Source organism: Aspergillus mulundensis (assembly GCF_003369625.1).
Source record: "Aspergillus mulundensis strain DSM 5745 chromosome Unknown scaffold_6, whole genome shotgun sequence".
NCBI lineage: Eukaryota > Fungi > Ascomycota > Eurotiomycetes > Eurotiales > Aspergillaceae > Aspergillus > Aspergillus mulundensis.
Genome location: NW_020797894.1, coordinates 1,348,338 through 1,373,016, shown reverse-complemented (window position 1 = coordinate 1,373,016; position 24,679 = coordinate 1,348,338). Strand labels below are relative to the sequence as shown.

Here is a 24,679-nt window from a genome sequence, read left to right as displayed (position 1 = left end):
AAGTGGCTAGAGGGCTCCCTTCCTCTTTATTTACTTGGGGTTTCTGTTTCAGGTTTTTTTGGGCTTCTCAAGTCATTCCATACGTCTGCATGTCATTTCCTGGCACATCTTCCGTCTATCAAAGTTTGCTCACTCTCTCATATTCATTCTCACGTGTCAATGGTGTTGGGTAGAGGTATACTCCTGTATTCTAGCATAGATACGGATACCCGGTCTGACTTAGGGCACTGCACTGCACTGCAGTGTTCACATGCCAGCTTGCATGGACTCTCAAACATAAAAATAACGACATTCCTGATGCTAATATGTACACAAATACATCCCGATCAAATCCAGACCATGGCGACACTGATAACGAAACTAAAGACACAGGAGACAGAGACCCGCAAGAACCATTGGCACTGCATTCATTTTCTCTAGTAAACGTATGACAAAACGTTTGATTTGTAGTTGTTGGCTGATTAATATTGCGGGCCGGGGAAGGAAGCGTACAGCTGCTTGGGTCGGAGATGCACCGGGGTCTGGTTCTCGGGGGCGCCGGGGATGGTCTTCTTGAGGCCCTGTTGCAGATAGTTAGATTTTGGTTCCGGGTAATCACAGCGGAAACCCATAGCCAAGATAGTAGCATATGGCCGGGGCCACGCACCAGCTTGTCGAAAACACACTTGTTCAAATCCATCTCCTGCTTGCGGCACTCCCACAGTCGGTGGTTGTTGTTCTCGAGGCATTCCCAGTGAGTGTTGAACTGTTGCAGGCAGTGGGTGTTGATGTCCTTAATACTGTACGGAAGCTCGTCAGCGCCCTATTCATTCTACCCGCCAGTCCAGCCTCTTCCCCTCCCTTTGTCATAACGTAAAGATGACAGCGACCGAACATACACACTAGCCGCGCAGCGGGTGACCTTCCGTCCCTCCTTCAAGCACTCAAGCTCTCCTGCTTTTGACTCGTCCTTGCACTTCATGTAGTCATCGTTGAACGCCTTGCATCGGTCTCCAATGAAGTAGGCGGCACTGGTCAGCGGCGCAGAAGTCGCTCCGATCTCGGCTACCTTGGGAATGCCATTGGGCATAGGCGTGGGGTCGTAGAGGTTTTGTTGGTTGAACCTGTAATGCCGTTGTTAGACAGATGCACTGCGCGGTCGGAGGGAATAGCGTCTCCCCGGGATTGAGGAAGGATTGAAGAGCGTGAGGACGTACTGGGGCTCCCTGCGCGACATGGTGGGCGGTGATTGAGGCGATGCGCGCGTTCAATTGACTGTATAATGGATAGTGCGGGCTGGGGAGCTTCCAATATGGCGGGTTGACCTCAGTTACCGGACGGAGCGGGAATTGGACAGTCGGTTTTTGCTGTGTGCTGATTGGTTGCTGCTCGTTGCTGTCGGGCTTGAGGTCACGGGACAGCCTGCAGCCTGAGGTGTCGATGTGGTAGCTACTGGCAGAAAGCTTCACGTGACATCTGCCAAAACACAACAGCTGCCGATGGGAATCAATATCGAGTCTGGCGGTCGAAGCTAGGAATTTGCCTACTTTGCGAGCTGCTGCGATTGAATTCTTGTCCTCAGCTGGAGCGGCGCTTAGGTATCGCGGTTGGAAATAGAAAGACCAGGAAAAGTTACGCGCTCTGCTTTGTTCATAATTTTTTTGAGCAGCTCCAAACTCGACCTCTTTTACCGCAGCGCAGCGCATACCTACGCTATCGATATACCTATATATCTGCCGATCCATCAAACGTTGTCCTAGCGCGTCCATTACAAAGCCTCGAAATGTCGCTCTTCGGAGGCCAACAGCCCGGTCAATCGCTCAGCCTGTTTTCGAACACGGCCAAAGCGAGCCCCTTCGGCACCACTCCAAATACAGGGACACAACAGAGTGCTTTTGGAACATCAACCGCGACACCACAGCCTCAGCAGACCGGTAGTTCGATATTCGGTTCGACCACGCAGCAGAAGCCGTCGCTTTTCGGGCAAACGCAGCAGCAGCCGCAGCAAGCGTCGACTACAGGTGGACTGTTTGGAGGGCCGTTGGGGAGCGGACAAGGGCCGCAGAAGCCGGCGGGGGGTCTATTTGGCGGTACTTTAGGAGGTGGACAACAACAACAAGCACAGCAGCAGCCTCAATCAGGCATTTTTGGAGGCTTGGGCCAGACACAACAACAGCAACCTCAGCAACAGCAGAGTGTCTTTGGCGGCGGCTCTTTGCTCGGGGGTGCTCAGCAACGGGCCCAACAGCAACAACCGCAACTCGGCCAGTCGACGCAACCGCAAGGGTCGAGTCTGTGGTCTCCAGGCCGCGCAGTGACGGGCGTACACCGAACAGTGCCGATGCAGATGGCTATCGTAAAAGAGAAATGGGATCACTTCAACCGCAACTCTCCCTTCCGGACGTATCTGTACAACAGCGTCGGCGAAGGCAATGCACCATTCTACCAACCCGGGCCGCAAGACGACGAAACAAAATGGGAGGACGCCCTAAGGCAACGACCAGGCTCCGACTACGTTCCCGTGCTGGTGCGCGGGTTCTGGGAACTCGGCAAGCGCGCACAGCGCCAAAAGGATTTCTTAACTATGATGCAGGCGCGCCTGCATGAGATCAACAACTGCCTCACTGAGCTGCTCTCGCGTCACGATCTGAAGATCTCCGTCAAGATCGCCGATTCCCGCCGGAAACACCTTGTACTTAGCAAACGGTGCCTGGCGCTTGCTGCCAAGACCCAGGTTCTGCGGAACAGAGGATACGCGATGGATGAGGCTGAGGAGGAGCTAAAGAAGAAGCTTGCGAAGCTGGAAACCTCCGTTTTTGACCCGACGCTTAGCGGTCGTAGCGAGGAAATTTGGGCCCGTATGCTGGCTATCCGAGAGCACTCGACGCGGCTACAGGTGGAGCTGGAACGGGCTGGGTCTACTGCTGCGAAGGGGGAGGATGAGTTGGATGAGGAGACGATGAAGAAAGCTAAGAAGGTACCTTCCACCACCAATTTTTGCTCCATTCTAGCTTGCTAACATCTTCTTGCAGGTATTGGACGATTACCATTCTCAGATTCAACACTTACAGAAGGAATTGGAGTCCGTAAAGAAGGACTTCGAAGAGGCGACAAAGTCAGTCAATTAGATATCGCGCTTACCATCTCTCTTTCTTCTCTTTTACACTCCGCCGCACCAGCTTCGTCTACAGTGCTTTTGGTTTGGTTACGGTTGACGCAAGGTACACTATTCGGAGCATGGAGTTATGTCATTTAACTGTCATGCTATTGGGAAAGTTTCACATATCATATCACTATAAAAGAAAATCAAATACCAATGTACAGTAATTATACATCATTCCTGAACGGCCAGGCTCCAAAATCTCAAGTGCGCCGGAATGCTCAATGCCCTCAACCTTTTGCCATATTATACGTATGGCGGGTACTCCGTACATATGAAGGCGATGAAATTAGAGGAACTTCGTGACAAAGTCGATGGCGAAGGGAGCTTCAATCATCACTGATTAGCTCAATAATCAAGTTGATGGTCTGGATGTAGACGTACAGAGGTACAGGAGGACTCCGCCGGTGATGGCCATGCGGACGGTCTGGTTGGCCTGGGCCTCACCAGCCTGTGATAGGGCAAGTCAGTGTTGTTCCGGAAAGTCATGCAATGCGACGTTGTTCGGGGTCGGGACGTCTGCTGGGATGTACCTTGATGTCTTCCTTAGATTCCTGGGCTGTAGGAAGATCAGTTAGCTTGTTTTGCAGCGAATCAGCGACCAAGGAGCGTACATACGGGGAGCAAACATCTTGAAGTATATTCTGAATTAGAGAACGAAGCTGGAAAGATATAAGGCGCTATAGATGGTGTTGTTGACTCTCCAGAAGATCAGCTCCGAAAGAAAAGTCAGGCCGGACAGATTCTGCCGCGCACCACCGCCCAGCTTCATTCTGTTTCGGGCTCTTTCACTCTCTCCTGCCACTGTTATTTCTCGGCTGTATCGCCTCATTTCAATCTCATTCTGCTTCTTCATCGTGTATTCCTTGGCCCTATTCGACTTCTCTTTTGTTACGTGGACTGAACTTGGAGGCTGGTCCTGATATCATTCGGCCGTTTGACGGTGCCCTTACTCTCACTCTCCCCTTTCATCGCGCATCCACATATCTTGATACAACACATCCATCATGTCTGCAAGCCCTGAGCTGAAAGCCACGGCTACTACGCCTCCCATTGAAACCGAGGTCGAGACCGAGCAGAACGCCGAAGAGACAGTGCAGCCGCCAACCCCAGGCGCAGGCGGCGATGATGCGGATGCGGATGACAACGACGCCAAACCGGCCGTCGACAACGACAACGAGAACGAGAACACAAACGAGAACGATGAACTCGAGAACAACCTCGGCGACTCGGACGATGAGTCGATTCTCTCAGAAGTAGACGAGGCGCAGTTCGAGGACTTCGATCCGGAGAATGTGGATATTGAAGATCGCCCGCAGCTAGATATTGACGAGGAGAACCTGAAGCTTATTGGGCGGCATAAGAGGAAGAGGACGGAAGAGGAGGGCGCGTCGAGAAGGAAGAAAGAAGGCAGGCGGAAGAAGAGCCGACGGTATGCGGAGGAGGATGAAGGTGGGAGTGATCAGGAGGCTGGTGGGAGGCGGAGAAAGTCTAAGAAAGCGGCCATTGAAGAGGATGAGGAGACGCTTGATCCTGCTACCCGTATGTTTGGTGCTGCGAAAGTAGTGGGGTAGGAAGTGCTAATGGTGTATAGGTCGGCGGAGAGCGCTTGATCGCGCTATGGACGAGGCGATGAAGAAGCCTACCAAGAGAAGGGCTAGGAAGCAGGATGGCATTGTATGTTTGCGGTCGAGGTTATTGCTGGCGCTACGGTCGCTAACATACATAGGACTTGGAACAAATGGCAGATGCTGAGATCGAGGATATGCGCAAGCGCATGACACACGCAGCACAGATGGATGCCATCAATCGTCGCGAAGGCAAACCGGCCATGCACAAGCTCAAGATGCTTCCTGAAGTCGTCTCGCTGCTCAACCGCAACCAATACGTCAACAGTTTAGTCGATCCTGAGATCAACCTGCTAGAGGCAGTGAAGTTCTTCCTCGAACCGCTGGACGATGGATCCCTCCCCGCCTACAACATCCAGCGCGATCTGATGACCGCCCTGGGCAAGCTCCCGATTAATAAAGAAACTTTGATCGCCAGTGGCGTTGGCAAGGTAGTGGTGTTCTACACGCGGAGCAAACGTCCAGAGCCGGGTATTAAGCGCATGGCCGAGCGACTGCTAGCTGAGTGGACGCGACCAATTCTCCAGCGCAGCGACGACTACTCCAAGCGAGTGTACCAAGAAGCCGAATTCGATCCTACGTATGTTATCCTCCTGCTGTTTCTGTTCCTTCCACTGTCTTGCGCTTATATTTGCTGACTGCTCATAGTAAAATCACTTCGCGCGTCAAGTCGGTCCAAGATAGCGCTGCTGAAGCGCGCGCACGCGAGCTCCTTCCCCCGCGCCTGGCGAACCGTGCGCGTGCCGAGATCTCACATACCAGCTACACCGTCGTTCCACGACCTACGATGGTGCAAGAGAGCAAGTTCGCGCGACCGCTGGGAGCGAGCGGTGAAGATCGATTCCGGAAGATGCGCGCGCGACAGATTGCTGCGACGAAGGGGCAGGGCTCGCGGCGGTAGTTTGGTTTGCTTATCGGCTCTCGGCTCGAATGCTTGTAGCCTCTTAGCTTTAGTTCTGTATTTGCCATTATTCGTCACGGATCGGGCGCTCGGGCGAGGGAACATTCTGTATCAATTTAAGATCTATAATAAGCAAAAGCGCGAACAATCGACTGAATAATGGATTAGTTATCATTAGTCCTGGCGGCTGGAACAGACGGCAGCGGCGCAGCGGTGTTTGGTCGGTGATCGTACGACTGGGGCAGAGCCCGAGTTTGGCCCGCCGGCACAGATCCCGCAACCCGTTAGACGTCACCGGGCTCTGCTCCCTCCGATAACTTCCTTCTCGCGTCATCTGCACATCAAAATTCTTTCATCCTCCTCTTTATAAGAGTCTCCAATTGTCCAGATCCCGATTCTGTGTCCAGCCCTACAGCTTATATATATCCATCCACCTTTCTGTACATACACCACATTCACCATGAAGCTCCTCACAAAGGAAGAAGAAGATGCCCACTACAGGTAAGCCCGCCACCACACCACCGCAGCTCAGCCCGATTGCGATAAAACTCAAAAATAGCAAGAGGTTAAGATCACAGTACTAATTCGCAACTACAGCCAGGTCCTCAAGGGAGGCTCCATCGGTACAGTCCTCGGTCTCATCGGTGGCTATGCAGGTGTCATGGCCGCATCCCGCCGCTACCACACAATCCGCAACCTCACAATCCCCATGAAAGCTTTCCTTGTCACATCATCCGGAACCTTCGTCGGTATCATTGGTGCCGACCGCTCCTCCCGCGCCTTCGAAGCTTCCCAGAACCAGAGCCGACAATGGTATGAGAACCGCGAGGAGCGCCTCCGCGAAGAGGGACTGCGCGGGTTGAGCTTCTCCGATCGCGCTCTCGCCTGGGCAAGGGAGGAGCGCTACACCATCGTCTTCTCTACGTGGGTGGCGTCAATGATTGGTAGCTTTGCCATTGTCGGGCGCAACCCTTACCTCTCGGGTCCGCAGAAGCTCGTCCAAGCTCGTGTTTATGCGCAGGGCGCCACGCTTGCTGTGCTGATTGCTAGTGCTGCTTTTGAGATCTCCGAGAGGAGGAGGGTTAGGAAAGACCTTGATGCTAAGAAGATCGCCGCCGGCCTGCCGGTGGACGCCGAGGCGCCGAAGGGCGAAGAGGGAGGTGATCTTTGGAAGGATATGGTTGCTGCTGAGGAGCAGCGCCTGAAGAAGCAGCACCGCTCACTATACGAGAAGCACCACACAGACGCCGGATCTGACCCTGAGTCTGGGTCTACCTCGCCGCAGCAGAAGGCTGGTGTTGAGGGGGTGCAGAGTGAGCAGGAGCAGGAGCAGAAGGGTGAGGAGAAGAAGGAAAAGCAAAAGTGATTCCGTTTGGTTGCTTTAATGTTCCAACATAAAGGATAGATGGCTGTTTGTTTGTGTATAGCATGTTTGTTTCTCTCGTGGTTGGGCGGGTTTCTCATACCACGATTTTATATTTGGTTCATATACTCATGTCTGTACTTTTACGCTCTCTCCTCCTAATGATGATTTTTTGGTTGAAGACTGGCGTTTGTCCATGCTTTTCTATTGGAATTATACCTAAAACAAGCCTCATCTGATATATGCAAATGTTCTACCTCATTCATTGGTTATATACACCTTAGTTTCAGATTTGCGACAATCATTGTTGGCTTAGAATAGTATTCATCTTGTTAGAGTATACGAACGGGCTATATAGCCAATAGGTTTTTATAGCCTAGTGGAATATATGCTAACACATCTTACTCATCGCTATATCGCTTATGAATGTATGGACAATCGGTTTACCGTATGCAGGTCATCATCGGAAGACAAACTCCAGCTCTAATATATACATTCCGCTATTTGAGGCGCATCTCCACTTCACAGCATACCCCAGAGGCAAAAGAGCCCTATCAAAGCTTTGCCCTCCCCTCAAACCCAGCCACAAAATCAGCCCTTTTGAGCTCAGGCGTCTCAGCTAACAACCCGCCAATGGCCTTAGAGAACTGCTTAAACGCCGGCGTGGAGGCATGCTCCTTCAGATTTTGAGCGTCGGTGTATCTGCAAATTATTGATTAGCACATACTTCGATCCAGACCGCTCTTGCAGCAAAGCTAGACTGGACATGGCCCATGGGAAAGAAGGACGCTCACTTCTCAACAATGACAAGTTCCTCGGATCCCTGCGGTTGAACGGCAAAGTAGATCTGAGTCTTGGGTTCGTTCTCCTCGACGTATTTTGAGAGAGTCCTAAATGCTTCAGAGACCTTGGAGCTTAGTTAGTGGTACTGCTATTGTGAATGGGGTGATTAGGGGGGTTTATATACCTCATCGAATTTGCCAGGTTTGGGAACCAGTCGGACAACATTGTAGAATTCCTTGGGAGACATGACGGCTGCTCTTATGGCTTAAGTGCAATGAAGGGAAGATTGGGTGGTATAGACTAAGTAATAGAAGTTGTGAACATTGAGTAGGAAGATATAAAAAGCAAATATGTAGTCTAGACTTCGGTTGTCGCGGAAGTGGAGAAGGGAAGATGCCGAGGATGTGGGAGGAGATCAGTAGGAGCAGATCGCCCGACGTGGATATTTGCACTATACAGACTTACAGAGTAAATAGAATGTTTCATTCAAAGTCTCTCTCATATGAGATGTACATTGCAGTCGAACAGAATACAGTAGTCAAAGGGCAGCCATCGACTCGGTCTGGCACTGTGGAGTTGCTCATGAAAGACCCTCTGCTGTCATCACGTCCGACTTACAAGACATATCTTTGGGCTCAAAGCCCGTCCCAATTTACCTAAGGCACTCGGAATATATACTCACTGTACAATGCAGGCACAAGATCATCTATCGATGCCGGGAGTTGTATATAGTAGGCATCACGTGCCTTGGTCAGTGACGTAGCTTTCGCTGAGTGGGGACCTTCTTCAATGTGCTTCCCTGTGACCAACAAGAACATCAAAATATCTGGCCCGGCTTCAGGCCTATCTTGTTTAACATGAAAAAGACCCTGCTACTAGTGTTTATTCATGGATTCAAGGTAAGCAACTCATGCTCGCTTCATGAGATCTGGTGCACAAGCAGGAGACTCGAACTTCTCCGCATATTTGGCTCTAGAGAAATCACATTCTACTGTCTGAGACAGTCCTTGCTAACGAACCTTTCTACGAATTCAGGGCGGCGATGACACGTTCGGTGACTTTCCGAGACACTTACAGGCCCTCCTTAGCAGCAAGCTTCCCTCCATAAGCGTCGCGACTCTTGTCTACCCCAAGTACGAGACCCGGGGAAGCCTGCAAGAATCTGTGAGCGCGCTCCGGGAATGGTATGCCTTAGTGCCTATTGTTAAATCAGCTTATGGAGACGAGCTAACATTCTGCAGGCTGCAAAACCAAGTCATAGACTTGGAAGTCGCCAACGGAACAGCTTCACCTACCGTTGATCCATCCGTGCACGTCTTTCTTGTCGGCCACTCAATGGGTGGCATTGTCGCTGCGGACATGCTCTTGCTCCTAGCTTCTGAACAGCCCATACCGGCGAGGACCTCCCCAAATTCCTCTCAGTACCAATATCATGCAGGCTCGGAGGAGACAGCAGCCGCTGACAGCACGAATATAGCGGATTCTGGCTCATTCATGTTTCCTCATATCCAGGGCGTTTTTGCTTTTGATACGCCATACCTGGGAATCGCACCTGGCGTGGTTTCATACGGTGCCGAAGGACATTATAAGAGCATAACGTCGACATACAACGCATTCTCTGAGGTAGCTGGGCTATTTGGTATCGGCGCAAACAACACTGCTAGCAAAGGGACCCCGGCGCCCCCGAACGATGCCAAAAAGTTACCACCGGTTGCTAATGACGACGCTGCAGCGACACCATCTTGGCAGCGCTGGGGAAGGTATGCTATGTTTGCGGGTGCCGCGGGAGCTGTCGCCGCGGGAGGAGCTGCAGCCATGTACTCCCAGCGACAGCGGTTGACTGATAGCTGGGGCTGGGTTTCGTCGCATCTCTCCTTTGTGGGCTGTTTAGCACGACCGACGGAACTTCAACAACGTCTTTCCCAGTTGTCACAAATGCGCAAGGATCGAGGAATCAGATGCGTGAACTTTTACACCTGCCTAGGGAAGGGTGCCTCATCCCTGGTGGAGAACACCAGCAACGTCAACGAAACAGGCAGCAGTCAAGCAGCATCGTTTAGCTCCCGAATCATCCGCTCGAAGCACCGTACATTTTGCACTCTCCCGGAGAACGAGGAAGGCCAAGGCCAAGACAAGCCGAACCGCATGGGGCCGGGACTGGAGTGGACCAAAGCCGTGAATGATAAAGCTACCGATGAGATCAAGGCCCATACTTGCATGTTCCTACCGAAGCAGAACCCGGCATTTTACGAACTAATAAACCACGCATGCACGGCGATGGTCAGGTCGGTGGATAGGGGTTGGTACAGTACCGCTCGAGGACAAGCTGTTTTCAACGATACACCAACGGAAAACATGCCGCGGCCCGAGCAAGACCGAGCCCACAACCAAGCCGAGAGCGGGACGGACGAGGACGTCGTAATTATTGATTGATCCTGCAAATTCATCCGGCACGTTCCGTCTGAGCGGCAACTGTCAGACTGTCGATCTTGCTTGACAGCGATTCTTCAGGCTGGAATAAGCGTTCTTACCAGCTTACTGGAGCCGTCTGACGAAGCTTATTGGGCGTATTTGCTCTCCGACAACAGCACACCAGGACGAAAGTACTGGAGGCCGCGTACGAAGTACAGAGTAAGGCACAAGTACGAGAGCGACTAATCGTTCCAACCCAAGCTAGCTCGGTTAATATTAGCAGCGAAATTCTCAACCCTGCAGAAGCACGAGGCCCCGTGCGCGACTATCGTTTACCAGCGCCCTCCAACAACAGGATTAGGACCAGCTTCCCGTCCTCTATAGTAGTCGATGTGGTGCTATAAGTCTATACCTCAGCGGAAAAATCAGCCGGTTTTCTCCAGTTCTCCGACCTATCAGGACTCAGGAGTCAGCATTATAGCGAGTTGCAGCATACGGAGACCTAGAATTCGGACGGCAAAGTCCGTCAACAACCATCTGATTCTGCTAACCGGCTATTATTACATAGCCCTCATCTCGGTGCAGATAGATCGTGCCTTGATATGATGATGTCCTTCCCTTTGCGGCAGTAATCGCCGTCGTTTAGGGTTTATTGGACAAGTACCGCTGAAATTATTATTGACGTGACACCGTCAAAGCAACTCAAGCCTTTAGGCCCTTACCCACCCAGTTCGGTCGAAGTGGAACTGCTGGATCCCTGCCACATTCTTTTGTTATGGAGTAGAGAATAGAGATGTGCAAATGTCAACATTTTCTCCATTGTGTCAGTCAGTCTGTAACATGTCCATGTTTTTTGACACCCGGGCAGACAGTCATAAACCCTATAGTAACCTCAAAAATTACCTTGTGAAAGCTAGGCCCTTACAAGCCACCAGTTTCTATCTTATATACGGAAAAATGAGCATTTCACATCCCTATTATGGAGATCCTACTATAATATGAGATTGAGAGGAGACAATGAACGGGAATCTCCAACTGCATACCGCAAGTTGGCCGATTCTGAAGGAGTTGAGATGTGGATACGGAGTATATCGCACTCGTTTCTTCGAAAAATAAGATGCACCATTAGTGAGGTACAAAGATTTACAGTATTCTTCAATCGCCAAATTTCCATGAAGTAGTCCCTATCAGATGCTAATATCAACGTTTCGGCCGTCCCTGTCTTGGCGGTTTCAGGACCATGATTAGCCGATGAAGTGTGCGCCACTAAATCCTGGCTTATGTACAATAGACGAGGGTTCTAAAAAAATGAGAATGGTAAACCAGAAATGGACAAGTATAACGACGGTTCTTTGCGGGGGCAGAAGAATGAAGAACATGGAAAGAAAATCACCCGACGCTGAAATCGCTGTAAAGTACAAATTAGATAATAATCAAAAGCTAGGACAGTCCAAGCCAAAATCATTAATAGATTGGTATATCCCGCTCCGAAATAAGTGCCCATAATCGTAAGAGAATGTAAGATGTCAAGAATATGCATGATGTGTGCGAAGAAATCAGGCCCAAGCGCTAAAAATGCCGATTAATAGCCGTGACCGTTATAGGTCGATGCACGATGATGATACATGCTTCCGGCATACTCCGAATTCGTATCCTGGTAGACCATAGTCCGGCGGTCCTCCTCAGGAAGAAGCTCCTTGACTTCCCAGTTGTTTGGCTTGATTCCGACGGAGAATTCGAGGTCTTCTTTTGTGATATAGTCCCAGAACTAGAAGAACCAATGGTGTTAGATATATGTAAAGTCAAGCGTCGGGACACTAGGGTTGAGGTTACGTACCTTGTATACCATCATGACAGCGAGAAGATTACAGAAAGTAGCGAAGAACAGCCCATCCAGGTAATGCTGAACGTTATCGCAAATGACATCTCCAAAAGCGTACATAATGACTTGTCCCGCGATGAAAACGAGCAAGCCGAATGCGATATGGCCGAGGGGCCAGCGGTCCTCGAGGGTGTTGAGGACGAGTAGAAGCTGCATGACCAGATAGACAGCGATGCAGATTGCATTAATGATATACAAAACGATAAACAAGGCAAGCGTATTTGTCGGACTTAGACCGCCCCAGGACTTGAATGTTAGGATTGAGATTAGAAAGGACACGGCGAACATGACCGTTGACGTTAACCGGAGCAGCCAGACAGAGAGTGCAGTTCCGTCCTCATACAGTTGGAACCCGACGAACCCGTTGACGAGCAGACTTGTACACAGCGCGGAAGCCAAGCCATTCTGGACGGCGACAAACCACGGGAAAGGACCGCTTCGAGGAGGTACTACGCCTGCGTCGATGACCAGCGAAATAACGGTAAGCGCCATGTAAATGTAAAAGAATGTTATGATCTCCTTTCGCCCTATGCGGGAAATAAATGGTTAGTGCTGCTTCCGCCGCAGCGAAGGAATATCAAACGTACCCACAGCGGTGAATTTCGATCTGATATGCAGGATCATAATCACCGTCATCCCTAGCGCAATAATATGCAGAAATGAGGCAGCGCCTTCGAAGATAATCGTGTTGGCCAGCTCAATATTTCGCGCATAGCAGTTCGGTATAATTCCGGTAAAACCTGATATCGCGGACGAGGGACCAACCAAAGAACAAAGCGGCAGTGCTGCCCTCTTGCAGATCTCGTCAAAGTCACCGAAGCCCATATTGGCAGCAGTTGGCGTGTATCTCGCCCTCCTTTGACTCTTTTGCTCAACTTCGGTTGCGTTGTTGGATGCTTTGACTTGGCCTTTGAGGCGGACTGGATAGGGGCTCCGCTCCGATCAGGATTCAGGAACGAGGCTGCAGTGAGCGATTTGGGTACAGGCCGGGCGCAGAATCACACTGCAGCGAGGCGTTTAAGCGAGTGACAGCGGGGAAGCGACGAAGTATTGAGGGAAGGGAAGTTTCAAAGAATGATACAAGTTGCCTCAACGAGGCTGGGGAGGGGTCCAGCGGCTGTTTGAAGTCAGATCACGAGATCCACTAGTGCCGATCGGGGCTGGGCGAGGCTGGTTGGTATCTTACCGCCTTCGGCCTAGCGTATCGACTCAGCCACTAAGCCGGTTTCGGAACCATGTTTACTCCGCCCGCCGGAGTTCTACGGCCGGGATTCTGTGCATTCGATCCTCCGAATAATCCTTCTAGAATCCTTCCGAGAACCTCCAGCCACAAGAATGTCGTTTTTCTTCGGTCCCAGCCTCTTGCGAGCCCACGATAGTCAGCGCTCCTACCGTTTGAGTACAATCTTTACCTCAAGTGAATCGGGTGTCGAAACTGCGTTTGTTTCTGTCAGAGATCCCAACACTTTGCACCTGCAGTCTAGACCATTGCATTCAGTCACAGACACCGTCGACGGAGATTGAGGCTTGGTTAGCTTGCTTGGTATGAGTTAGCACTTAGCATGGCTCATTCCTAGCAGGGCGCAACGTTCCCCTCATTTCCCCGGCCGTTGTATCCGGGTGAACGCTATTCCCATGCTTCATAAGTCACGGTCCGAGGCATAAACAACAAGGTTCACTTACAGAGAACGCGGAGGTCTTTCTCGATGTGGCGCCACGGATTGTGGGCCATGGGCCGCCATAGAACGAGTAGGCAGAGGCCATCTGACGTCTGTAGGGTTTCGGCACTTACCAAAAGATCACGCTATGGCGACTAAGCACAAAAATTGCACCGAAACATGCAGCTATTGGGCACATCTTTGATCCACAACGACAGCACCAAGACTTGCAGTGCAGTCTGTGCTTGACGTGGCTGAAACTCGGGAGTTTGCAAGAACAGCGACAAACTCGAAAACGTTATCTCGTATGAACTAGGCCAAGTAGCTCAAGCTGCTTTGACTGGGCTTGGTGCTTGGCTGAAGCCAGGTAGGGTGTTGTATGTCTTGAGCATGATCCGGCTCTCGCATAGTGGACGGAACACGTAAGTGCAAAAACCCAGCAATAAGAGCCGGAATTAAAATGGCCGCAGCCAATTGGTGTTCTTCCGAAGGATATATTATTGCTGATAACATATCACCCAGGAGTCGCGGAATGGAGCATACCTATACCTAGCTCTAGTCCCTCGTCCCGCAGGAGAAACCCTGGCCTATGCCAAAGTTTATGCTGTGGGGACTGCAGGTTGGTGGTTACAACTGCCGAATCTACCGGCACGTACGAACTTACGAAGTTCCCCATAGATTAACCTTACGAAGCATTACAATCACAGTGGAACTATTCCGCTGGCCCGCTACTATTCCGAGTTCGGCTTTGCGCCCAGCGCAGTTCCGACAGAACATACACCGTACAGCATCAAGTCTCAAAGTCAAGCCAATTGACTATTGATCTCTGCATAAGATCCCAGCTAGCGCCACGTGCCGATAGAGGCTTGGAGTGCGTCAACGCCAACGGCTTTTGAGGGACGGCGTCACGTCGATCACCCATAAATATTCTCAAACCGATCGAGCCGAAACGGATGGACCCATGAAAACAAAACTGAAGCTATCCAAGTGGGCCCCCTGGGTCCCACCCTTCTTTTCACAGCTGCAAGCCTGCAACCTGCAACGAAGCCGCGGTACCGCTCTACTTCGGGGCCGATGGCTCGGAACAGGACATCCATGATGCTGGACTACTGGATGGGCTCTTTGCCTCGCTGTGGTTGGCTCGGGATGAAGTCTCCATCAATCCCTAATATTTAACCCCGGGCTACTTGAGGCAAATAATCGACTCAGAATAATAATAGACACTTCCAAATAATAACACCCAAAAGAAGAAAAAAAGCCAATCAGGTTCCAATTCTGCCTTTTTTTCCAGCTCCCCTGTCGAGTAACCCTGGCAGACTGCACCTGGCTTGTGACGGACCCGGACCCTACTATAATCCTTGATGATGGCAGTTACAAGTTGGACCACTTCTCTTTATGAATCCACCAGCAAGACTCCATGAGTATATATTGTTCTTTGCTTCTGGTACATTTGCGCTTCATTCTTGATTCTCTGACCTCAATCTGGACCGTTTCGTCTCCCATCCGCTGCGCCTAACGTCAATCCTGCTGCAGTTGCATCTACACCTATATCGTACCTCGCATCAAGAAAGTGAACCAATCACTCGACTCCCAATTCACCTCGCTTGTACTGATTTCGGCTGGCCGGTCAGATTGCCAACAACGATGTGCAATCACTACAAAAATTACTACATCTACAGCAGCTGCAACCAACCCAGCTCTCATGTCATTCGCACATCGATCGATGAGCCAAAAGAGGCCCGATGTTCGAGCTCTCCGCACGACCGGTTCATTGTCGTCGTGGGGAAATGTGTACTTTGCAATCGTTGACATCGAGACTGTCTTTCGATGAACCCATTGCCGCAGTGCCAAAGCTGGGCAACCTCAAGCCTCCGGGCTATCGGGAAACCCTATTCCACTTGTATACAACAGCACGCTGATGTCACGGCAATCTTCTTTATCTACTGGAAGCGAGCTGATTTTTGACTGTTACTATCGCTGTGATACCTCTGTTCGTTATAAACTGCTTGATCATCTTCTCTTCGACTGTGTTTTACTACATACGTGCTGTGGCTGGAAGGAACAATTGGAGTGTACTTTTGCCTTAGACGGACGGAGTCCATTTGTCTGGTGTTTGGATTCAGGGTTGGGATTTCTAGCCGGTTGAATCCGACAATAATGACTGACGAGCCTTCTTTGTTTCTTCTCTCTATCCGTCGCAAGCCTGATCTAGACTCTCGCACAGGCAGCATCACATGTGCCAGTGCAGGCCTGCAGCATGTGTCCGGTTTAGTCGAGGAGCTTGGACCTGGTGCTTTCTCTCATTATCTGGCCCTGTTGCCCCCGGGGGCGGGAAGATCAGGCGAAAATCAGGAGATGCTCTAATGCTTGAGCGCCTTGACCTCGTCTATTCTCTGCCAGTCCATTAACAATATCACGGAAGCTCTGCAGATAATCTAAATTGTCGCCAAGGCCCCAACTGTTAGTGTATTGCTCCGAGATGGTGGAGTCTGTGCTCAGCGACCGGCATTGCCATCGTCTGCTCTCCAGCTCCAGCTACTGACTCGACTCAACTCAACTCGGAGACCATCGACAATAACCATCCCGGCTGTCACACGTGTTTTGACCACTTGGAGTTCCTCGTTGGGACAGTCGCCGGGCTTCATTCTCCATCCGTTCCCGGCACTGGCCCATGCATCTTTATCACACACAGCCCGGCGTCTTCATTGCCATCCCCAAGCAAGCCATCTGCGTCTGCGAGGTATATGGAGCCCCGAAATTACGAAATCAGGATAAATGCGGGTGGGATGGCCCGCACGACCCTTTTTCACTGCGCGCACCTAGAAGCCCGGCAGCGCATCTCCCGGAACTGCCTTTCTTGCGTACGCCGGCGCTTCTTGCTTGTTGGCTATTGGATCCATGATTGCATGACCGTTGTCGTTTAATTTGCGGCCGAGTGCTCCAGTACTGACCAACCTGCGAATCACGGCACTTGCACCCTGCTAAGAATCCGGCCAGCTCACAGGAGCTTTAGACTATGCGCCACAGACCAATCCTGTCTCGGCCCGATCGTGAGGCAAGAGTACTTATACTGTCCGCTGGCAGGACGATGCCTTGCCTTGATTCTATACTTGTGAGCACCGAAAGCCTGCGAGCTGCGGGATGGCTGCAGCTGCACCGATTGCTTCTTCTGCGCAGGATATTATTTCCGCGGATAGCGCTGATATTCTCTGCCACATCCTCTGACCTGACGATCATGACATGACCCTTGTTTTGCTTGCTGACGGCACAATTCGTCGCTTGAATCAATCTGGCACACATCCGCTTGTTAGTTGTCGATCATATCATCCTTGCTCATATACCGCGCCCCCGAAACCAGCCAACCAGCCCCTTTCGTCTCCAACGGCTCGCAGGGAACCTTGAAAGCTGATGACGACGCGTTTTTAACATATTCTTTGCTGACCAGTAACCACCCGCAAATTTCGCGAACAGACACGGTGGATCCGTGCTGCGGGAGCGGGAGGCCGTTCCATAAAGATCGCGCCTCACTCCGGAAGAGTGTCGAGTGACTCGATCAGATACCTACGGATCATCGATCCATCCCCATTACAACGTTGTTACACTGCGCTAGGTAAGCCAACGCCTGCGACTCATCTTACGGCGTCTTCTAAGGGAAGCCCGCATCCAACCATTCACGGAGCTCCAGCATTGTCAGTCTCCGATAACTATCCCACAAGGCCACATCAGCCAACCATCGACTAACTGTTGCTGCCTCCGTTGTAAAAGGAGCACAGTCTTGTCGATCACTTGATTACGCAATGGTGAGCTAACTAAGGTTATCAGTTGGAGAACGCACCATTTCTCTAAGTCTACGGAGTAGATACTCTGAACAGAGTAGCAGCATCACCTGGACCGGTCCTGCAGGTACTCTCTCGGAAGTATTCCGGCCCACGAGAATTCAACCAGCAGGTGGGACCGCTGGGTTGAGGTTGGGGTTGTTAGGGTCGTATGGGGACCAAGCTCTTTGAAGCGCACAAACAAATTCACCCCAGAGTCGAGTTACACCGGTTGAGGTATGTATTTTGGACCCTGGTCTACAGATTCACGGCTAAAAGCTTCGAGTTTGACCATTTAGGCTTGCCCGATACTCCAACCACTGTACTGTACTAAACTACTAGTGCCAACGGATACGTACGGCATCTAGAAAATACGGGGTATGTCAGACTCTCAGTTTCTAGGCAGCGGCGTTCAAGCGTTAAAGTACCTAGCTTATAGGTCTGCCCGCCTTAGCCTGCAAACTAACTACTCCGTAGGGTGCTCAAAGCTCCGTGCGCAAGCTAGGCTAGGTAAGGACAACGGGAATTAAAAAATAAGCAACCCGCCAATGAGGAAATTCTCCAGCCTCTTCTCTCTCATTTGATGCGTGGCCCTGACTCGAACTTGGCATTCGGATATGTACACATCTAACTATAGAGTGCGTTTCCGGGTATAAACAGGGATGTTATCGCTCTCCCTACCTGTCTGCGCATTGGCGATCGGCTCGGAGATTCTTCGGCTTTTTACTTTACGCTGACAGGAGTGGCTATTGAAAGGTACGCCTCTATCTATGTATCACATGTTGTAGCTGACTGGATGCGCCGGACCAATTCGGTACCTTATCTTCGCTTCTTGGATGCGAGAAGTGATTGGCGTGAGCCCTGGTCCACTTAGGTATGGTATGCACCATACCCTGGATTTTTCTTTTACTGTATGTTCAGCAAATGAGGCTACCGGCACATCTAAGAAGTTTCAGGCCAGGGTCAACCACAGTTGCAACCCAATTTATGGCGTACATCGTCTGTCTGTACGTGCTCTCCTCGTCTAGTACCTGGGGAGAGACTACGGGTTTACTGGTACGCATAGACTAACACACTGCAGATCTAGATGCTCTACTAGTATCACCTCCTGAATAATACGCGGCGCAGCCCCTCACCGTTCCACGGAGTACTGGTCTGGTGAAAGTCTGACGTATCTTGCTGGTCCATCACATTCTCGCTCCACGTCCTGCAAGCCCTAACTTTGAAGGTTACCCAATTGGATGCGCCTGTAGAGTATCCAAGAACCACTACTGGCGCTGGGCTCATTCACTAGCAGTACCCACATTTCTTGCACGTTGCTGGGTACTACGGAGTAGAAGTCTAGACTACAAAGTGCGTACGTTGAAGATCTGGAGCCCGCAAGGAAAAATCATCACAGTCTCCCTTATTATTATACACCAAATCGGCAGTTCGCCTAACGGACCTCGGGAGGGTGCATCTTGCATCCTGAGTGACATGACTCGCATATCGGGGCGAGTCAGGCAACAAACCTGTATTCTTGCGTGAGGCGTACCGGTAGACAACTGACTCACCCTTCTATGTCAGGCTGCCGAAAGTCGACTCTTTTAGACTGCTGGGGTCTTGGTCGAGACTACGCACATATATACTCCGTACGTATGTCTCTATCCGACTCTGACTCTGTGACTCTTGTCTTTGGGAGGTTGCAGCAAGGTAGTGGGTCGACTGCGTCGGGAATTCAGGAACAGGAACTGCCTAGATCCACATGGCTTCAGGAACGGGACTAGACCCGGGCAGACCCAGTCCAGGTGGGCTCGGCCATGGCTGATTCTGGCTGATGTTTCCGTGTTGGAGACGCTGCAGTCGGGACTTTGGACTTTGGAGCCAACGTTCGGATCGGTGGGCCTGCGGGCCGCGCACGTCGAGGCATCGGACTACTCTGGTGGAGGTGGGACATATAGCAATGCGTATTACGGGATTGGCCAGGGGCGGGATGGATACTGGAAGTCACCTTTATCATTGTGGGTTCGTCCTCTTCAATAGGTACGTACTTCCAGGTTGATATTGACAATGATGAAAACCAGCCAGATTCAACTGGGGGCAGTATTCCTGTCAGTGACATAGTAAAACTGGTTCGTAACCATCAATTCAATTTGAAACCAACACAAAGAGAACTTCGACCTTGTTTACTGATCATAGGAGCTTAGAATGGACCTCACATTGTCGGTGGAAGCTTGGACCCAGCACTCGCAATTGAACACCAGTGGACGAAATGTCATGCAGACACTTGTCAGAACGAACAACGAGCTGACACTATCATGTTCTCAACCACGACTCTAGTACAGGGAGTAGATATACATCCTAAAACAAGCACTTGGAACCAGCGGCGTTGTAGGTCAAGCAATACAGTCCATGGGAAGAGATTGAGAGAACGCCTCAGAAAGAACCATATTGACCTTAAGGGTATGAAAATCAATCAAGCCGAGCCTGGGGCCCTTCTCCACCTCAAGTTTCATCTGTTGGATTGCGGCTGTTCAGAGGTGAAAGGGCGGTTGCCTGTCGAACGATGGCCCGTAGGCCACGCCAAATCACACCAGCTTCGGCTGGGTTATGCATATCCCAGGTCAGCGGCTCAGATATGCGGACATATCCTTTTTCAATGCCCAGGAAGTAGAACACTCTCCCGTCCGTCGCGATGCCATACACGTCGGTGTTTGACTTTTTCAAATTGACCCTGCGCCTGTGAACAACGCCCATGTAGCCAAGACACTGGGGAATAGCCTTTTTAGCGTCCCCACGTTTCTTCATCTCGATGCAGGCCAAGTTGGTGGACATCTGGTCCGTGGTTTCTTCGTACCAGACCGTGTAATCGGCACGGCCACTAAGAGAAGTAATTCGTCCACCAAGCTTTGTAGTCCAGCTTAGGAGTGTTTCGAGCCCAGCATATACGATGCGAATTCTCTTCTCACGGCCATCAAAACATCCATGCTGTCAGGCAAAGGCCGCTGGCCGTGTATACCTTCTTGGTTTGCCGCGTGGAGAGCCTTTCTGTAGAGAATGTCGAACCACGATCTCGACACGGCCTCGTTTTTGGCCAGAACGGGTCCGAATGTTTCGTTGAACTCCTCGTTCTCCTCCCCTATTCTTGTCAGTAAAGCTATATGATGGGACAAAGGTATGTAGACATCGCACTAACATATGGATTTGGGGATGTCATCGCGATAGTCGGTGCGGTATGCACGAAGTGATGCGATAACCAAAGGCATCTCGCTGTGCTTAAGCTCAAAGGCTTCATAGACTTCACCTAGAGTCAGGCCGCTGATTTCGCGGTTCTTAGGCACAAACAGGTCTGTCCTCAACTCCCTCAGGGCAGTCTTTATGCTTTTTCCGAGCTCAGACCTAGTTGTAATCCTTAGCCTAGGGCAACAAACATCGACGGCCGCCATTATTGCCTTTTGACATGTGTCGAATGCCAGATCTCTCAACTCCTTGATTCGTTCAGCGTCCGGCATAGCGGCGGATGGAATATTTGGTTGTGCTAGAGTACGAGATCGATAGAAACGAGGTAAGGGAAATTTGTCAAAACAAGAAAGTGCTAACACAAGCTTGAGCAAGGTATTTCTGACTTTGTTTCCTGTGTTGTGGGCACCTCAGGGTTCTCCCCTAATCTGCTCAATGTCTACCTTGCAAGTCTGACTCCACATATGAGTCCTTACTTGCATTCACAGCTCCTGTTGGGCCTGTTGATTGTAATATCTATCATGACAGTATTTCGCTGGAAATGACATGAAGGAACTCAGACTCAGAAAAGCTCTTCCCAAGGAAAAAAGCTTGATATTGAAAGCAGATTGAGGTGAGCGGGATTTTCTCTTTTTCCTCCCAGCTTGTGTTCCTTACCATCTTCTTCCTGACCAGCTCCTTGCTCCTCTCAATCACACTGTGAGGATGAACCAGTTACAGGATCCTTCCGGGCTTCTGAAACTACCGGTTTATTCTTTGAGAATCATTTTTTCTACTGCAAAGCTGACAAGGACGCCCCCTTTCGCGCGTGTCTAGCTCCTTCGCTCCTCGTCCTCACAATCCTTTACCGGAAGGTCAACCTAAGCGCGCCATTATATTTCAAGGACCTCATTAACCTTCTCGAGAAAGCTCCTGAGCTAGGCGAGCACATTCGAGATGTTACATTGATGGGCTGTGGCGATTCCATTGACAACATTCCAGATCTTTCCCTTCGCCTTCAAGGCCTGAGATGTCTAACGGGGTCTGATGAGGAACGGGAGCTGGAGGACAGTAACCGTGAGAATATTCGTTGCGCAACACTAGAGGCCCTGGCACTTATGGATTGTGGTTTGGAGGTGAAGGTCATGACAAACTGCCTTGCCCGGCTTACTTTTAAGGGCACAACCTGCAAACATCCATGCCGATACAGCAAGTCTAAAGACTGCTTCGCTTGACTGTGTCATTCAAGTGTACAATGATCACCAGGTGGAGTCAGGCCTTGTTCGGAAGAAAGCAAGATAGGTAAGGGTATGCTCAAAAATTCCTTATTCGCACTTTTCTGCACTGATTGTAATATGCTAACCAGTACATTAGGTTCTAAAAGGTTGTATAGCTATACTTTCGGCCTTAAAGAGCCAATAACAATACCCTTTCCCATGTCACCGCGGGCATTCGTTCTCGTCATCTAAGATGACCCGGAAGCAAGTTCCAGCCAGAGATGCAACTTCGATAAACTTCGCTCAGCAAAAGTGTTATCATGGATGACGACGCCCCATGACTCAGAGATAGAAGTATAAACAGCCTGTTATCAATATTTCGAGCTGCTGCCAACTGCGCCGATAAATGAGAACCCCCCAAAAAACTTTGGAGGCAAACACCTGCAAAATGTGGCCTAAATCCTCTCTTGGTGTGTTTTTCATTGAACTGGACAGTCAGCTGAAAGAGCCGGAGCAGATCTGCCTCAGCAATGTCCGATGGGAGACCCTCCTGCAAGCCCTCTCGGTCACCAGGAACAGCGAGGCATGGCTTTCGCCCGAGCAACACGAATGCCCCGATCATGTTAGTAAGTACTTATACTCTCGATAATCATGAGTGAAGCATTCTCCAGCACCCATTATCTAACTCCTGAATTCTCCCAGTGAGTATCGCCCTGGGGCATATCTCGCCTACCCGACTCCCTTCGAGCCTCTGGCTAAAACGAAACCCCGAAACCCCGCAACACAAAGACTGGAAAATCGATGCTATCCTCAAGTGCTGTCTCGTTGATTTCAATCTGGATGCTGAGAGACGAAGCTTCGGGAGCGAGCTGCACCCCATGCCTCTGCGCCTACAGCATTGTCGTCCGCTCGCCTATAAAAGAGGCCCGTCTGTCTACGCTGGGTTTCGGCACAACAAGAAATTAAAATACATCAACTCGGTAATTGACGATGCCATCTACTATGATGATGTCAGCTGGAGTTTTAAGCTCGTGATACGCTATTCATCCGCGGAATGGCTCAAATGGAACTTGAGAGACTGTTTAGTCCAGATGAGTACTGACGCCCCTTCCCTCTCTTCCTGTACTCGTACACTTGCTAATAAACACTCTGATTCAATAGGAGTAATTCAACATGTACGCCAAGGGCGTCACGAGCACGATCTCGACACATTCGGAATGGTCACCAGCGGGGATATTGTTCAATTCCACAAACTCAATGAGGCGTTGGAGGTTCAGTCGTCTCCCGTCCTGCTTCTGACCGAGGAGAAGGATATCCCTATTATATGGTCATACCTTCGATACATTTTTGCAGAAGTCCAAATTGGCGCGTTACCACCAGCCCGACTGGAACTGTCCGACCCCAAGTTCAACGATATCCCGCCAGTCTACGCGATGGAGAAAGAGGTTCTGTCTATATCTGAGAGAAGCAAGGCTCAGGGTATAGACAAGGAGAGGCTGCACAGGCAGTGGAGGATTGTGTCCGAGTCGGCTGATGCGGAGACTGACGCTCCGATCGACAGGCGAGCGCGTACAAACGATAAAGTCGGGTCTGCGAAACAGCTCCGTGACTATGAGACGAACAAAGCGCTACCGACCAAGGCTCATGAGCCTGAGAGCCCTGTTGATTACGATCACCAAGATGAGGTCGGGTCTTCGATACAGCTCCGTGACTATGAGAAGAAAAAAGCTCGACAGGCTAAGGCTTGTAAGCCTGAGACCACTGTCGACTACGATTGCCAAGCTCTTTTCGAGTTGAATAGCGAGTTCGATGAAACTTTGGTTTTTGTTGACAATGAGAGTGAGCTAGATATCTAAGTACTTTGCTATGCCGTCAACTGGAAGTTTATGCATGCCTGCCGGTCGATGTTATGAAAGACGAGCGTTGTTTCCTCTGGAATAATAGTCCACTCCTTCTTTCCCCCTATCATTATACCGGAGAAGGACGCTGGAATGACCCAGCCCTAGTAAGAGCAATATAGTCTTCCCAATGCCCGCGGCAATATTTCTTTAACTATAATATTTACCTTGGGAAGCGTGCACAATTCCCTTGACCTAGCAGGGAGTGATCTAACTAGACCATAACTGGCATGATTTCTATCCGGTATAATGAGATATTTGACCTTTCGGCGTTTGATAATAGGTACTTGCGTGGACTTGATGGTGTTTAGAAACCTTCCTCCTCACCGACGATATTACCAGCGCCCGCGGAGGCCAGCAGACCCTAAAACCTGCCCAGGGCAATGGACTGAAATTGGCCCTGTTAAAGACCTACAATGCAGCGCGCTAGTTAGAACCCTGGCCGGATTGCATATCCGGCATCTGGAGGCTCGAGGGCCGCTGGGCCGTGTTTGGAGTACGATCTTCACCTGGTCTTTTGGACCGGGTGTCTCGGAGAGTGCTAGCAAGCATTTCGCGAGGCTGTTAAGCTGTAGTTTCGCCCATCGCGGACGCCTATACCGTTGGCCCGCCCATGGTGAAACCATCAGAACCGCGACGCGCCGTCTCCATTATCTGGTTGCGAAGGGGGAATTGTAGTCACTCTGGCTTGATGCAAACTGCTGTCTCTGTGAATATCTGGTTGCGAAGAAGGAATTGCGCTTTGTAAAGATCCATCCTCGAGAGGTGCCTGCTCTTTTGGCGCT

The 24,679-nt window shown here is 50.6% G+C and overlaps 9 protein-coding genes across 9 annotated transcripts; 5 read left to right on the top strand and 4 right to left on the bottom strand.

Moving 5' to 3' along the window:
• Positions 1-461: 461 nt before the first annotated feature.
• Positions 462-1,216, bottom strand: DSM5745_06634 (coiled-coil-helix-coiled-coil-helix domain-containing protein; the record flags this gene model as incomplete). Its single annotated transcript, XM_026748650.1, has 4 exons — positions 462-560; positions 647-779; positions 879-1,103; positions 1,197-1,216. The coding sequence occupies 4 exons, from the start codon at positions 1,214-1,216 to the stop codon at positions 462-464; spliced, it is 477 nt and encodes a 158-aa protein (XP_026602954.1).
• Positions 1,217-1,762: 546 nt separating this feature from the next.
• Positions 1,763-3,107, top strand: DSM5745_06633 (putative nucleoporin; the record flags this gene model as incomplete). Its single annotated transcript, XM_026748649.1, has 2 exons — positions 1,763-2,956; positions 3,012-3,107. 2 exons carry the CDS (start codon positions 1,763-1,765, stop codon positions 3,105-3,107), a joined length of 1,290 nt encoding a protein of 429 aa, XP_026602953.1.
• Positions 3,108-4,146: 1,039 nt separating this feature from the next.
• DSM5745_06632 (transcription factor SPN1) lies at positions 4,147-5,668 on the top strand (the record flags this gene model as incomplete). The annotated part of the gene is made up of 4 exons (XM_026748648.1): positions 4,147-4,681; positions 4,734-4,816; positions 4,869-5,347; positions 5,416-5,668. 4 exons carry the CDS (start codon positions 4,147-4,149, stop codon positions 5,666-5,668), a joined length of 1,350 nt encoding a protein of 449 aa, XP_026602952.1.
• A 460-nt stretch (positions 5,669-6,128) lies between these two features.
• On the top strand, positions 6,129-7,034 carry DSM5745_06631 (HIG1 domain-containing protein; the record flags this gene model as incomplete). Its single annotated transcript, XM_026748647.1, has 2 exons — positions 6,129-6,169; positions 6,266-7,034. The coding sequence occupies 2 exons, from the start codon at positions 6,129-6,131 to the stop codon at positions 7,032-7,034; spliced, it is 810 nt and encodes a 269-aa protein (XP_026602951.1).
• Positions 7,035-7,585: 551 nt separating this feature from the next.
• On the bottom strand, positions 7,586-8,061 carry DSM5745_06630 (putative quinol monooxygenase; the record flags this gene model as incomplete). Its single annotated transcript, XM_026748646.1, has 3 exons — positions 7,586-7,733; positions 7,826-7,938; positions 7,999-8,061. The coding sequence occupies 3 exons, from the start codon at positions 8,059-8,061 to the stop codon at positions 7,586-7,588; spliced, it is 324 nt and encodes a 107-aa protein (XP_026602950.1).
• A 610-nt stretch (positions 8,062-8,671) lies between these two features.
• DSM5745_06629 (esterase/lipase family protein) lies at positions 8,672-10,247 on the top strand (the record flags this gene model as incomplete). The annotated part of the gene is made up of 3 exons (XM_026748645.1): positions 8,672-8,713; positions 8,850-8,998; positions 9,056-10,247. 3 exons carry the CDS (start codon positions 8,672-8,674, stop codon positions 10,245-10,247), a joined length of 1,383 nt encoding a protein of 460 aa, XP_026602949.1.
• A 1,561-nt stretch (positions 10,248-11,808) lies between these two features.
• Positions 11,809-12,933, bottom strand: DSM5745_06628 (chitin synthase export chaperone; the record flags this gene model as incomplete). Its single annotated transcript, XM_026748644.1, has 3 exons — positions 11,809-11,994; positions 12,064-12,635; positions 12,696-12,933. The coding sequence occupies 3 exons, from the start codon at positions 12,931-12,933 to the stop codon at positions 11,809-11,811; spliced, it is 996 nt and encodes a 331-aa protein (XP_026602948.1).
• Positions 12,934-20,065: 7,132 nt separating this feature from the next.
• On the bottom strand, positions 20,066-21,072 carry DSM5745_06627 (uncharacterized protein; the record flags this gene model as incomplete). The annotated part of the gene is made up of 3 exons (XM_026748643.1): positions 20,066-20,467; positions 20,530-20,699; positions 20,757-21,072. 3 exons carry the CDS (start codon positions 21,070-21,072, stop codon positions 20,066-20,068), a joined length of 888 nt encoding a protein of 295 aa, XP_026602947.1.
• Positions 21,073-22,444: 1,372 nt separating this feature from the next.
• On the top strand, positions 22,445-23,852 carry DSM5745_06626 (uncharacterized protein; the record flags this gene model as incomplete). Its single annotated transcript, XM_026748642.1, has 2 exons — positions 22,445-22,622; positions 22,699-23,852. 2 exons carry the CDS (start codon positions 22,445-22,447, stop codon positions 23,850-23,852), a joined length of 1,332 nt encoding a protein of 443 aa, XP_026602946.1.
• Positions 23,853-24,679: the final 827 nt, after the last annotated feature.